Source organism: Pongo pygmaeus, chromosome 1 (assembly GCF_028885625.2).
Source record: "Pongo pygmaeus isolate AG05252 chromosome 1, NHGRI_mPonPyg2-v2.0_pri, whole genome shotgun sequence".
NCBI lineage: Eukaryota > Metazoa > Chordata > Mammalia > Primates > Hominidae > Pongo > Pongo pygmaeus.
This window is the reverse complement of record NC_072373.2, coordinates 206,388,791-206,404,619: the sequence shown is the minus strand read 5'-3', so window position 1 is coordinate 206,404,619 and position 15,829 is coordinate 206,388,791. Positions and strand designations below refer to the sequence as shown.

General features: G+C 36.0%; 1 protein-coding gene across 8 annotated transcripts in view; it reads right to left on the bottom strand.

Annotated features, from left to right (window-relative positions):
- STPG1 (sperm tail PG-rich repeat containing 1) overlaps positions 1 to 15,829 on the bottom strand; it is a 55,844-nt gene that overhangs the window by 33,465 nt on the left and 6,550 nt on the right. For 7 of the 8 annotated variants that reach the window (XM_054500359.2, XM_054500350.2, XM_054500332.2 and 4 more), the window contains 2 exons: positions 9,908 to 10,045; positions 268 to 386 (listed from right to left, as the gene is read on the bottom strand). In XM_054500359.2, the coding sequence (XP_054356334.1) occupies positions 268 to 386; positions 9,908 to 9,977 (189 nt within the window). In that variant the 5' untranslated portion in view covers positions 9,978 to 10,045. Of the gene's footprint in view, positions 1 to 267; positions 387 to 9,907; positions 10,046 to 10,592; positions 10,656 to 15,829 lie in introns of those variants that run through there. The other variant, XM_054500386.2, reaches the window with a different exon arrangement.

The following is a 15,829-nucleotide window of genomic DNA, read 5'->3' as shown; positions in this document are numbered from 1 at the left end:
TGTTTTCTTAAAATAGTTTTGGTCCAGTTCAATATTTTTGGCGCCATAAATCCGGACATAGTTCTTTTTCCCTAGATGTCCCATTTTTCAGGCTCGTTCTTACAGTTAGTCCAGTCGGTGCCCCTCAGTGGAGCTGGTGCCGCGGCTCCTGGGAGCACACTGCCCTCCACTGTCCACAGAAAGACACAGCAGCCAGACAGAACGTGCCTGTCCCGCAAGGCAAAAATCCAGACTAAAACGAAAGAACCCCTAAGACAACGTCATTACCTTCTTATGAGAAAATCTCTTGGCTTGACTATTGAATCCTTTTTTTTCTGATTCTGGGATTACTGAAGCTGGAGATTTAAAAGGAATGGAGGACTGTGTTGGATATGCAGCAGTAAAACCTAAACAACAAAAATGAAATAAAATCAAAATTAATACAAAACAATGATTGACAAATGTGGAAAACACAAAGGTGTATATTAAAGTTTTATTTTAAATAGTAGAGAAGAGAAACTTGCCTTTTGACAGGAAATAGACAGGAAACCGGATTAAAAAAAAATATTCCCCACTTTCTTTCCCTCTCGGTAATTTATTGGACTTCCCCCCTCCAGCTCTTAAATTAGTGAGATGTGGTCACATAAAGTACCTTAAACAGGCTGTCCCGGGGAAAAGGAAGGAGATGATAGTAAAGACATTCTTGCCAGGCAGGAAGGAGACAGCAAAACTATTCTGGGAGCAGCCTGGACAAGGCGCCGTCAGGACAGAGGAAGCGTCCTCACTGCTCCTTGGCCTAGATTCAGACACCAGGCATTAGGCCGTTAAAATCCAAAGAGGTTAGGGAAATTCCAGCCTGGGGCTGGCTCTCACTTTTCAGGGCACTGTGCAAGACAGGTGTAAGTTTTCGTTTCTGTTTTGAGCAGACATGGGGTTAAAAAGCAGAAAGGGATCATCTATAGAAACTGAAGTTAAAAGTTCGTGTGTCTAGGCTGCGATGTATACATGCATGTCTGATGTATAAACTGCTCTCCTGCCGAGACTTCCACAACTGCTAGAACTTAGCAGCATCTGTCTGCATAGCAGGTTGATTATAGACTCTAACCTGTAAGTGTAATGGACTCTGACTCCAGTTTTTTGATGATTGATGGCTCATAGCTCTTCAGCTTCACCACTCCCTCATTCCCTTCTGCCCCACCACTGGGCAAGCGGATGAGAAAGCCCAGAGCTCCCTCCTGTGGCACCAGCTGGAAGTTCAAACCACGCAAACCCCTGCCCTCAGTCCAGCCCCGCTTTCCAACTCTAAGAAAACCCCCAAGCCAGGCTCCTTTCCCTGCTCTCTCAAGCCATTATTGGATCAGGTTAGGAAGGCTGTGCTGCTGTCCTCAGAAGGCCTCACTATGTGGGTGATAAGCCTTTTCCTACACTCTTCATGAGCGTGTGTGTGGCACTGTAAGTCTTGACATCCAAACCAAATTTTGGGTGGGGGGGTGCATCCTGACTCTGTAGACTGTTCACAACAGTAAGCCAAATTATTTTAACATCAGAATCCTAACCCTCAGAGAGGAAATACATGCAGAAATGGGGAAAAAAACAGTCAAGAGAAGGAAAGAAGAAAGTATGTGTTAGCCATGGCAGAGGGTGGTTTGTATGGAAACTATCAGTAAGGCTCATTTCTTCATCTCTGAATTTTTTTAAAAAACAATACTCCTTTTCAGAGTGGGAAGCCTGAAGACAATAGGGACCCCTCAAGGGGTACAATCATGAACCAGCTTCACAGATGAGGAAACTGAGGCTTAGAGGGATTAAGTTACTCATCCGAATCACCCAGCACTTAAGCGGAACAGGTGGGGTGTGAACATGATTTGCCTAATGAGCCCAGGCTCTTGAGCTCTGAGCTGTGCTTCCTCTTCCTGAGCTGGCCTCTAGTAAGTGCTCAATAAACACGATGGGGAGAGGGACACTGAAGCCTAATCTGCCTGGGTGGAGGATGAAGCCAGTAAAAGGAGCTGAATACGTGTTTAAGTAGAAAATATTTGGGGATACCAATATACAGTAAATGTATTCTTCTCCTCCCCTCCCCATTTAAGTAGATGAATGGCTATGTTTTTGGTTTGTTTGCTTTAAGAGAGCTATACAGCAAATCAAAAGGCATGAAGCAGCTGCAAGACTTCCTGGCTTTTGTTTCTAAAAGCCTAAGCCTATAGAACAGCTAAGAGAGTGTGCAGAGGAGGCAGTAAAGAGAGAGTTATTTAAAAAAGGTTAAAGGAAGGACATTCTCCTGGGGAAAGGAGAGGTTTCTGCCTGACTGGAAAGGAGATCCAAGGCTTCTGGCTATAACAGAATGGCATGTGTCAGAGCAGCCCTCTTGATAAAACAATTTAAAAAGTAGAATTTTTGAAAAACACTCTGGATGACTGAACTCCTATTTCTAACCAAAACAGGACTAGATTTGCCCTCCCAGCTGGAAAAAAAAAGTTAAAAATGGGCAAGATATATAAAGCGGTCAAGACACTGGACATCAGGCAACAAAGGACAGGGATCCCTGAGAGAAGCAAAATAAATGAGGTTGGCAATAAGATGGCCCCCAGCTTTCTGCCAGGAGAAAATCTCCAGACCACAGCACAGGAAGAAGGGATCCAGATGGAGCCCCGTGGTCTTCCTGAGTTGAGGAAATAGATCTGGGAGTCCAGAAAGGCCAAGACAGCTAAGTTCACAGAGCAGAGTACCAGAGAAGAGAGAGCTACCCAGATGGAGAGCTATGGAGCTCTGCAACGGGGTCCCCTGAGTAAGTTCCTGGGTATTGATCAACACATGCGCATGAGAAAACTACCCAGGGCTGGAGAAGGAACCGCCTGGCAGAATTCAAGTGAGCAATCCCTGAGGCTTCCACAAGGCCAGGAATAGCTCCTGTTTTCATGAGTCACAGCGGGAAAACCTCATAATTCATGGAACATAGAGTATGCAGGAGGGTTTCGCCTCAGAAATGGGGCAAAATTACCCCTAGACTAAATACTGCTCTGGTTCCAGCTAACAAAGCTTTAAAGCAAGACCTGAAAAGATCAAACTGTTTCCAAATAATTTAACTGCATCTCAGAACAAAGCACAAGAATATTTATGAGACTACAAAAATAGCACCTAAGAGGTAAAATTCAAAATACCTGGCATTGATAAAAAATTAATAGGAGGAAGAAGGAAAAAATATACTTCAAAGTGGGGAGAAAATAAACAATCAAAACCAACTCAGAAATGATACAGATGATAGAATTAGTGGAGAAGAACATTATAACTGCTGCACTAACTGTATTTCGTATGTTCAAGAAGCCAGAGAAAAGACTGAACATATTAAGTAGATATGGAAGATATAATGACAAGATCCAAATCAGACTTCCAGATGTGAAAACTAAATGTCTGAGATTAAAAATACACTAGATGAGATGAATAGCAAATTAGACATTAGAGGAAAAAAAGATTAGTAAACTTGAAGACCTAGAAATAAAACTATACAAAATAAAACAGAAAAAGGACAAGAAAAAGGATTAGTGAGCTGTGTGGAAACTTCGAGGAGCCTAATATATATGTAATCAGGCTCTCAAAAAAAGAAATATGAGGAGAGAAGAAATAGAAACAAATAGTTCAAGAAAAAATGGTTGAAATTTTTCCAAATTTGATTAAAAAAACTATTGACTCACAGATTCAAGAAAGTCACTTAACATCAAATACAAGAAACATGAAGAAAATGACACCGTAGGCCAACCATAATCAAATTGCTTAAAAAGTGATAAGAAGAAAATGTTAAAATTGGGCAGAGAAAAAAGACATGTCACATATGAAGAAACAAATACGAGAATGACAGCAGATTGATATTGAAAACAACACCTTTAAGGCAATAAAAGGAAAAAAAAAAACCTGTCACCCTAGAATCCTGTACCCGGTAAAAATATCTTCAAAAGCAAAAGCAGAATAAAAATTTTTAAAACTATACCAGTAGGAAATCTGAATCACATAAAGGAATGAAGCCCTGGAAATAGTAAATATGTGGGTAAATAGAAAATATAAAATTATGAGTATAAATTGAATAATATTTTTTTTTTTGAGACGGAGTCTAGCTCTTGTGCCCAGGCTGGAGTACAGTGGCGCTATCTCGGCTCACTGCAAGCTCCGCCTCCCGGGTTCACGCCTTTCTCCTGCCTCAGCCTCCCGAGTAGCTGGGACTACAGGCGCCCGCCACCGCGCCCGGCTAATATTTTGTATTTTTAGTAGAGACGGTGTTTCACCATGTTAGCCAGGATGATCTCTATCTCCTGACCTCGTGATCCGCCCGCCTCGGCTTCTCAAAGTGCTGGGATTACAGGCGTGAGCCACCAAACCCAGCCTTGAATAATTTAAATATAACATTTTAAACATTTAAAAAGTAATGATTATGGGCCGGGCGTGGTAGCCTGTAATCCAGCACTTTGGGAGGCCTCCTCACCAAATTAGCCAGGCATGGTGGCAGGTGCCTGTAATCCCAGCTATTCAGGAGGCTGAATCAGGAGAATTGCTTGAACCCGGGAGGTGTAGGTTGCAGTGAGCCAAGATTGCGTCACTGCACCCCAGTCTGAGCGACAGAGCAAGGCTCCATCTCAAAAAAAAAAAAAAAAAAATTACGTAAAGCAAAACTAACAACTGTTTTGTAGGGTTTATACCATATGTACAAGTAAAATGTTTAACAACAATAACATAAAGGCCAGGAAGGGAAAAATAAAAATATACTGTTTTAAGGTTCTTCTACTATATGTGAAGTGTTATAATATCACTTGATGGTAGACCATGATAAGTTAAAGATATATACTATAAACTCTAAAGTATGTAGGGATCAACGAACTTTTTCTAAGGGCCAGATAGTACATATCTATCTACCTATCCATCTATATCTATCTATCTATCTATCTATCTTATTGATCTATATTTTGAGACAGGGTCTTGCTCTGTTGCCCAGGTTGGAGTGCAGTGGTGCAGTCATAGTTCATTGCAGCCTTGACCTCCTGGGCTTAAGCAATCCTCCTGCCTCAGCCTCCCAAAGTTCTGGGATTGCAAGTGTGAGCCACCATGCCCGGCCAGATAGTAAATATTTCAGTCTTTGCAGTCTATTTATTCTCTGTGGCAACTATTCAGTGCTGCCATTATGGAGTAAAAGCAGCCACAGACAATACATAAACAAACTGGGGTGGCCGTGTTCCAATAAAACTTTATTAATAGAAATAGGCAGTGGGTCAGATTTGGTCCAAGGAGCAAAGTTTGCCAACTGTTGCTTTAAGGTAACCACTAGGAAAATACTACAAAGAGTTATTCCTAATAGGCTAACAAAGGAGATAAAATTGAAGCATTAAAAATAATACAAGAGACAGAGAAAAGGTAAATAAAGAACAGATGGGACAAATAGAAAGCAAGTCACAAGATGACAGACTTAAACTTATATAGCAATAATCACATTAAATGTAAATAATCTAAATATCCCAATTAAAAAACAGAGATTCTCAGATTGGATAAGAAAGAAAGACCCAACTATATGTTACCTCGGAGAAACATACTTTAAATATAAACTCAGAAATAAGTTAAAAGTAAAATAATGGAAAAAGATTTAATATGCCAACACTAATCAAAAGATAGATATTATCAGATAAAGTAGATTTCAGAGCAAAAAATATTACCTGCAATAAAGAGGGTCATTTCATAATGGGGTCATTATGAGGAGTCAGCTCCTCAAGAGAACATAACAGTCCTAAATGCTGATGTACCCAATAAAAATAGATTGAAAATATAAGAAGCAGAAACTGATAAAAGTGCAAGAAAAAATAGAAAATTTCACAATTATAGTCAGAGATCTAAAAACATCTCCCTCGATAATTTAAACAAGTAGATAGATCAGTAAAGATATATGAAACTTGAACAAAACTATTACCTAACCTGACCTAATTGGCATTTATAGAACACTCCACCTATCAATTCCATACAAGCTGTCCCAGAAAACTGAAGCAGAAAAAACATTTCCAAACTCATTCAATGAGGCAACCACTACCTGATACCAAAACTATATGGCATCATTACAAGAGGGAAAAAGATCACTAGAGATCAACAGCCCTCATAAACATAAATACATAAATTCTTAGAAAAATTTTAGCAAATCAAACCAGACAATATATAAAAAGATAATACATCATGACCAACCCCAGTAATGCAAAAATAGTTTAATATTTAAAAATCAATATAATTCATCATATTAACAAACTAAAAAAGAAAAACCATACGAGTGTCTCAATAGATAAAAAAAATCATATACCTGTAACATGTACTCTTTTTGTCTGGCTTCTTTCACTCAGCATAATTACTATGAGATTCACCTCTGTTGCTGATATGTCAATACTCCATTGCTTTTTATTGTTGAGTAATATTCCATTGTATAAAAACATGATGTTTATTCATTGGTGATGTAAATTTAAGTTGTCACCAGTTTTGGGGCATTACAAATAAAACTGCTATGAGCATTTTATCTACAAGTCTTTAAATGGATATAAGCTTTCATTTTGCGGGGTAAATGCCTAGAAGTGGAATGACTAGATCGTATGTTTAACTTTTTAAAAAATTGCCAAACGATTTTTCATAGTCGTTGTACTTTTGCACATCCCCACTATTAGTGTATGAAAGTTTCTATGACTTCACATTCTTATCAGCAATGGGAAGTCTTTTTAATCTCAGGCATCCCATTAGGTATGTAATGGTCTCATTATGGTTTTAATTTGCATTTCCCTAATGACTAATGATGCTAAGCATTCCTTCATATGCTATTTTCCCTCTGTATATCTTTTTTTTGGTGAAGTAACTGTTTAGTAGATACAGAAAAAGCTTTTCATAAGATCTAATATCCTTTGACAATTAATAGAAAAACTCTAGCAAACTAGGAATAGGAGCAAACTTTGTTAATCTGATAAAAGATGTCTATAACAAAAGCCTATAGCAAACAGGACACCAAATTGTGAAATATTAAAAGCTTTCCCTCGAGACAGGGAGTGAAACTAGTACAACTGCTATTATCCTTCTATTCAACGTTGTACTGAAGGTCTCTAGCCAATACAAATGCCTACGTAAAATATATTAAAAATACATAAAATATATGAATGAGAAAGGAAGAAATAAAGTTGTCATTTTCACAGATGACAAGATTGTATATGGGGAAATTGCAAAAGAATCTATGGATACCCTATAAGAGGTAATAGTTGGATTTAGTGAGGTCACCAGAATCAAGGTCAATATACAAAAATCAATTAATTTTTTGTACAGCAGCAACAAACAATTTAAAATTACCATTTATAACAGCATAAAAATCAAATGCCTAGAATAGATATAATGAAGATATGCAAGATTTCTACATAGAAAACTCTAAAACATTGAGAACAATTTAAGGTAACTTAAATAAAAGGATCTATACATGGATTAGAGAAGTTAATATTTATTGTAAAGATGTAAATTATCCTTAAATTGACTTCTAGAATCAATGCAATCCAAATTAAAATGAAAGTATTTTTAAGACATTAATAAGCTGATTGTAAAATTTTTATAGCTACCCAGACTTGATCATTACATAATGTATGCTTGTATCAAAATATCACATGTGCACCATAAATATGGACAACTATTATGTATCCATAAAAATTAAAAATAAAAAAGTAAAATAAATTTATATGGAAATGCACTGGGTCAAGAACAGCCAGCATAAACAAAGAAGTACAAAGTTGAAGGGCTTATGCTACTAAAGAGTTATTATAAAGTTTTAGTAATTAGGACAGTATGATATTTGGACAAAATAAATAATCAAGAAGCAGAGCTGCAGATGCCTGGACACTTGATTTATGACAAAGATAGCAACAGCAATACAGAGTAGTAGAGAATGAGCAGCCTTTCAATAAATGGTGCTGGGTCAACATGGAAAACAACAGACTTGGGCATCTTCCTCATACAAAAACAATTTCAAGTGAATTGTAGATTTAGATGTAAAAGGTAAAATAATAGAGTTTCTAGAAGAAACTACCTTGGGATGGGCAAAGATTTCTTAAGTATTAATAGAATAGACATATACACTAAACATAAAGAGATTGATAAGTTGGGTCATATTAAAATCAAGAGTTTCCGTTTCTTAGCACATTGTTAAGAGAGTGAAAAGGAAAGTCCCAGGATAGGGGAAGACATTTACTTATAGCTAACAAATGACTTGTTTCTAGAATAAAGAATCCCTATAAATAAGAAAAGGACAGAATGGTTTAAAGAACTCCTATAAATTAAAAAAAAAGAAAAGAAAAGAAAAGAAAGACCCAGCAGAAGAAAACGGGCAAAAAAGTTGAACAGTCACTTCTCCAAAGAGAATATCCAAAAGGACAGTCAACATGAAAAAGTGCTGAATCTCACTGATCTAAGGCAATGCAAATTAAAACTATTATGAGCTTAAAATGTTGGTGAGGATTTGGAGCCGATGGAATTCACATACATTGCTTGTAAGTAGGTAAAATTGGCACAGCTACTTTGGAAAACTGTTTGGCAACATCAACTAAGCTTACCCTAAACACACCCTATGACAGCAGCTCCACTCCTCAGGTATAGACCCATGAAATACATAAATATGTGTCCCACAAGACAAGTACAAGAATAGTTACAGAAGTTTTTATTCATAATAGCCCCAAACTGGAAACAACCTAAATGTCCTTCAGTAGTAGAATAGATAAATAAATTGTGGTATATTCAAACAAGAGTAATAAAATGAACAAATTACTGATAGATAAGATAAAACAACTGAAGTTAAATCTCTGAAACATAAGTGAAAAAAGCCTGAGAGAAAAGACTTCATATTGTATGATTCACATTTACATAACATTCAAAAACAAACTGAAGTTATTAATGATATGAGAAGTCAGGATAACCATAGTGTTTACTTTTGCAGGGAAGGGAGATCATATCTGAGAAGGGACAAGGGCTTTTGAGATGCTGCTGACATTCTGTCTTGGTCTGAGAAGTTATTCCATAGGTGGTGTTTTCTTTGTGAATATTCATTAAGCTATACAATTAGAATTTGTGCACTTTTTCTGAAGATATATTTATGCTTCAATTTAAAGAAATGTTAAAGAGAATGCAAAATCAGAAGATAGGAGGAAGAAAGAGAGATCTCTCTGGATTTGAGAGCAGCAGTGACTCTGGAAGCCCACCAGGGAGGTGGTAACAGCCTCGAAAGAAAAAGCGTTGGAGCCTAGGAGGATCTCAGAATGAGGTTTCCAGTCTCAGCAATAATTCCTAAACCACAATAACGAACCAGAACACTAGTTGCCGAACACTAGCAAAACCAAAAGGAGCACATGAGCTGGGACACTGGGGATCTCACCAATGTGGATGGTTGACCAATGACCTGAGTATTCCTCCCCACCCCAACCCAGCCTCCTGGGATCACACTAACTATTGGGAAAGTTCTGAACTTGAAACAATCACGAGGGAGATAGGATTTATGCTGATAATGGCTGGAGTTATCCTTTCCAACAACCCAGCAGAATGGGGACTTGCAGTCATAACTCAAGTTGAGTTCTAGGAAATAAGAAAAGATTTCTTACATATCTAAATTTGAGGATAGAGATTCTTACTAGATACATGGAAATAACAAGTCTGGGTTTTGTTTATTAGTTTTTAATTTTTAAACAGACTTCCTCCTTCTTCTCTCATCCTTTCTCCTCACAGTTTCTTCCCAATCATCACACTTGAAACAGTAGGGCCTAAAGCCATCTATCTGGTATGCCTGTAAGGATGGCCCTGTGGATATAACCCAGGACTTACTATTCCCCCCAAATTTGCTCTTATCTACTAAAATAAGCATATGTCAGGAGCTATCTCCTCTCTGCAAAGACACATGTACCTTTCTGTACTTCACTGGCACATCTCGGATGTTTGCCAGTGCGTTCATTTTTCTGTGCAGAGTTGTCCATGTTAGCAAAATTCTGCAACGTGTTCCATTTATTTGATGAAAAGCTCTACTGCATGTTCTCCTAAGCACCTGAAACAGCAAAACACAGCATTTGTAGAGATCATTTCACATTGGTTAATTATTGCAAATGGGTTCAGTTCTATCTACAGCGTAGACTGAGAAATGGTGTGGGTGCCGGCTGAGATCTACCAAATCCAGTGACCCAAAGTCCCAAGCACATTGTGCTGCCTGCAGTAGGAACTGCATAAGAAGTCACTGTTGATGTTGCTTACAGAACTACTGAAGGCTTGGATTTTATTTTTATTTTTTATTTTTTGATACAGAGTTTCGCTCGTCACCCAGGCTGGAGTGTAATGGTGTGATCTTGGCTCACTGCAACCTCTGCCCCTGCCCGGGTTCAAGTGATTCTCCTGCCTTAGCCTCCTGAGTAGCTGGGATTACAGGCGCCCACCACCTGTAATTTGTATTTTTAGTAGAGATGGGGTTTCACTATGTTGGCCAGGCTGGTCTCGAACTCCTGACCTCAGGTGATTTGCCTGCCTCTGCCTCCCAAAGTGCTAGGATTACAGGCGTGAGCCACCACGCCTGGCTTATTTTTATTTAAATTTAGCTTTACCGAGACATAATGTATACACAAATAAAATTCATCAATGTTAGTTGTACAATTCCAAGTTTCGGCAAATGTTTACAGTCGAGTTAAATATCACCACAATTAAGATATTAATTTATCTATGATGCTGAGAAGCTCCCTGTGTCCCTTTGCAGTCAGTACCCTCCCAACCACTGCTCTGGCAACCACTGCTCTGCTGTCACAATTGCTGCCTTTCTAGAATGTCACAGAAGTGCAATCATAAAGTAGACACTCTTTCATGTCTTTTTTCACTTAGTGTAATGCTTTTGAAATTCTTCCATATTGTTGCATAGATCAGTACTTTGTTCAATTGTTCTACATCCTAACCAACATGTGTTTGCTCAATCTTGCTAATTTTAGGCATTCTAGTGATTTTATAGTGGTATCTCATTGTCATTTTAATTTGGATATTTTCATGTGCTTATTTATCTTCTTTAGTGAAGTGTGTTCAAATCTTCTGCCTTTAAAACAAAAAAATTGGGGACAGGCCTGGTGGCTCACACTTATAATCCCAACACTTTGGGAGGCTGAAGCGGGAGGATTGCTTGAAGTGAGGAGTTTGAGACTAGCCTAAGCAACATAGTGAGACCCCATCTCTACAAAAAATAAAAAATTAGCCAGCTTGTAGTCCCAGCTACTCTGGAGGCTGAGGTGGGAGAACTGCTTAAGCCCAGGAGATCAAGGCTGCACTGAGCCATGATAGTGCCACTGCACTCCAGAATGGACAACAGAGCAAGAGCCTATCTAAAAAAAAAAAAAAAAAACAAAAAAAACCCACAAAACCCAAAAACAATTGGATTTAATTGGGTTATTTATTGAGTTGTAAAAGTTAATACATTCTGGATACAAGCCTTTTATCATATATGTTTTGAAAATATTTGCTCCCTGACTGAGGTTTGCCTTTTTATTTTCTTAACATTATCTTTTTAATGCAAATTTTTAAATTTTGATCAGATTTGTCAAAATTTTCTTTTAAGGTTTTAAGATTTCTTTTGTCAGATCTAAGCAATTTTTGCCTAACTCAAGGTCACAAATATTTTCTCCTACATTTTCTTTTAGAAGTTTTATAGTTTTAGCTCTTACATTTAGGCCTAGGATCCATTTTGAGTTACATTTTGTATATGGTATTAAGGTAAGGGTCAGGTTCATTTTATTGCATTTGAAGATTCAATTAATCCAGCACCATCTGCTAAAAAGAATATCCTTTTTCCACTGAATTATCTTGGCACATTCATCAAAAATCTACTGTGTGTGTATGTGTTTATTTAGATACATATAGTGCTATTTCTAGATTCTCTATTCTGTTCTTTTGAACTCTGTGTATATCCTTATACCAACAGCACACTATCTTGCTTTAGAATAAGTTTTAAAATCAGGTAGTTCCAACTTTGTCTTATTTTTCAAAATTATTTCAACTGTATTAGCTTTTGTACTAGCCCTTCTGAATTACCATATAACTTACAGGTCAATTTCTACTAAAAAAAAACCTCCCTGGATTTTGATTGAGATTGCATTGAATCTATAGAACAATTTAGGGAGAATTTAAATCTTAACTTTGTTGAGTATTATGTTCCATTAATATGGTATAGTCTCCATTTATTTAGATATTATTTAATTTCTCAGCAATATTTTACATTTATCAGTGTACAAAAATTGTACATATTTTCTTAAACTGATTAAGTATTTCATATTTTTATGTCATAAAAATGGTCTTAAAATTTTTTAAATTTCTAATTGTTTGTTGCTGGTATACAGAAATATAAGTAATTTGTATATATTGATGTTGTATCCTGCAACTTTGCTAAACATTTTTTTTAGTTCTAGTAGCTTTTTTGTCGATTAGGAATTTCTACATATATAATCATGTCATATGTGAATAAAACATTTTATTTCTTCCTTTCTAATTTGTATGCCTGTTATTTCTTTTTATTGTAACACTGCAATGACTAGGGCATCCAGTACAATACTGAACAGAAGTGACAATAGTGGACATCTTTGTCTTGTTACTGGCTTCAGTGGAAAGCATTCAGTCTTTCAGCATTAAGTACAATGTTAGTTGTAGGTTTTTTTTAAATAAAAGCTTGTTATCACTTCTAATCTTAGTTTCCTAAGAATTTTTAACAGGAATAGGTGATCAATTTTATCAAATACTTTTTCCACATCTATGGAGATGATCATATAATTGTTCTTTGTGAATATATTAATTGAATTACATTGATTTCCTTTCAAACATTAAAACAACATAGTGTTCCTGGAATAAATGCTACCTGGTCATAAGATATTATCACTTTTATATACTGAAGGATTCAGTTCACTAAAATTCTGTTAAGGATTTTTGCATCTGTGTTCATGAGGGCTATTAATCTGTAGCTTTCCTTTTCATTTTAAAAATGAAATTTTGATTTGGGCATCAGGGTAATGCTTGCTTCATGAAATGAGTTGGAAGGTGTTTTTTTTCTCTTAATTTCTGGCACAGTTTGTGTAAAATTGGTATTAGTTCATCCTTAAATTTACAAGTTAAGCCATCTGGGCCTGGAGTTTTCTTTGTGGGAAGATTTTTAATGACAAAGTCCATTAACTTAATAGATACAGGGCTCTTCAGATTATCTATTTCTTCTTAACCGAGCTTTGGTAATTTGTGTATTTCAATAAATTTTTTCCATTTCATCTATCATGAAACTTAATGGCATAAAGTCATTTATGACCCTTTCAATATCTGCAGGTTCTGTAGTAATGTCCCTACTTCGTTCCTGATATTGGTAATTTGTGTTTTACATATTTTTGTTAAGTCTGGCTAGAGGTTTACCAATGTATTGATTTTCTCAAAAGAAAACAGCATGTGGTTTTATTGATATTTCTCTACTGTTTTTCTAAATTTTCTATTTCATTGACTTCTACGATTATTTTTTCTTTCTTCCTGCTTACTTTGGGTTTCATTTGTTCTTCTCTTTCTAGCTTTTTAGGTGGAAGCTTCAACAATTGAATTTAGACCCTGGAGTGCAATGGCACAATCTCGGCTCACTGCAACCTCCAACTCCCCACCCCCAGTAGCTGGGATTACAGGCACTCCCACCACATCTGGCTAATTTGTTGTATTTTTAGTAGAGATGGGGTTTCACCATGTTGGTCAAGCTGGTCTCAAACTCCTGACCTCAAGTGATCCACCCACCTTGGCCTCCCAAATTGCTGGGATTACAGGAGTGAGCCACCACACCGAGCACCTTCTTCTTTCTTAATACATGTATTTAATATCTTAAATGTTCCTGTAAGCACCATTTTAGTGGCATCTCATATATTTTAACATGTTGTGTTTTAATTTTTCTTTCAGTTTAAAATATCTTTTATTTTTCATTGTAATTTCTTTTTCACACATGGTTTATTTGGAAGTCTAATGTTTAATTTCCAAGTAGTCAGGGGGATTCTCTAGTTATCTTTTTGTTGTTGATTTGAATTTTCCTTTTGTTGTTTAATGGGGCTTTTTATAAATGTCAATTAGGTAGAATTGGTTGATAGTTCGTTCAAGTCTTTTACATCCCTACTGATTTGCAATTTATTCATTCTATCAATACTAAGAGAGAAGTGTTGAAATTCCCATATTATATTATTGTGAATTTGTTTATTTCTCTTTTAAGCTTTGTCAATTGTTGTTGTGTATTTTGAAGCACTATTACCAGGTGCATGAACATTTATAATTTTTATGTCTTTTTGGTGAATTGACCCCTTTATCATTATGAAATACCCTGCTTTATCCCTGGTAATATTCCTTGTTCTAAAGTCTATTATTTTTTCTGATGTTAACATGGCCATTTTGGCTTTCTTTTGATTACTATTAGCACACTATATTTTTTCTATCCTTTTACTTTTAACCTGCTTGTGTCTTTATATTTAATTATTGAGTTTTCTTCACACTTCTGCTGGCAGGAATGTGTCTTTATATTTAAAGATGGTTTGTTAAAGACAATATACATTAGGTCCTGGTTTTTAATCTAATCAAACTCTGCCTTTTGATTGGAGTGTTTAGAACTTTTACATTTAATGTAGCACTTGATAGAGTTGGGCTGAAACCTATCAATTTCCTACTTGTTATATTGGCCCTTGTCCCTTTTTTCTTGGATCTTTTGAGAGTAAGTGCATATTACTTATGGTCTCATTTTATCTTCATTTCTGACATATTAGCTATACTTATGTATAGTGATTGATTTAAGGTTTACAGTATACATCTTTAATTTATCACAGTCAAATAATAGTATGCTACTTCACATATAATGTAAGAATTTTACAACAATACACTTCCATTTCCTTCCATCCTTTTTGTTACTTTTGTATACATTTTACTTCTACATATATTATTAATCTCATATTGCTTTTTAAACACTCAATTATCTTTTAAAGAAATTAAAATAAAAAAGTATTTTATCTTTATCGTTTTCAGTGCTTTTCAATCCTTTGTGTAAATTCAAGATTCTTTCTAGTGTCATAGTCCTTCTATCTACAGAAATTCTTTTAATTTTTCATGTAGTGCAGGTCTTCTGATAATGCATTCTCTAGGTTTTTGTCTGTCTGAAATGGTCTTTATTTTTCTTTTATTTTTGAAAATTATTCTGAGTATAGAATTATGGATTCATAGGTTTTTTTCTCTTCCTGCCTCTCCCAAGAACTTTTATATTATTTCTTTGTCTTCTGACATGCATAGTTTCTGATGAGAAGTCCACTGTAATTCTTATTTTGATTCCTCTGTCAGTAATAATCCTTTTTTTATCCATCAACTTTTAAGCTTTTCTGTGTATCACTTTCATTCAGCAATTTGATTTTTCCTAATTTTTTATTATGGTAAAATACACATAACATAAAAATTTGCCATCTCAACCATTTCTAAGTGTACAGTTGAGTGGAATTCAAATTCATAATGTTGTGCAACCATCACCACTATCTGTCTCTGTAAATCTTTTCATTTTGAAAAACTGAAATTCTATACCCATTAACCAATATGGTACTCCCCCAGTATTTCCTACAATATGGTGTTTCCTCAGTATTTCCCCATTCCTTTTTCCCTGCAACCCCTGGCAACCATCATTGTACTTTCTATTTCTATTACTTTGACTATTCTATGTGCCTCTCAGCAATTTTATTTTCATGGTATCTTGGCATAATTTTCTTTATGTCTTTAATGTTTGGGTTTTAATGAACTTATTTAATCTGTAGGCTATAGTTTTCACCAAATT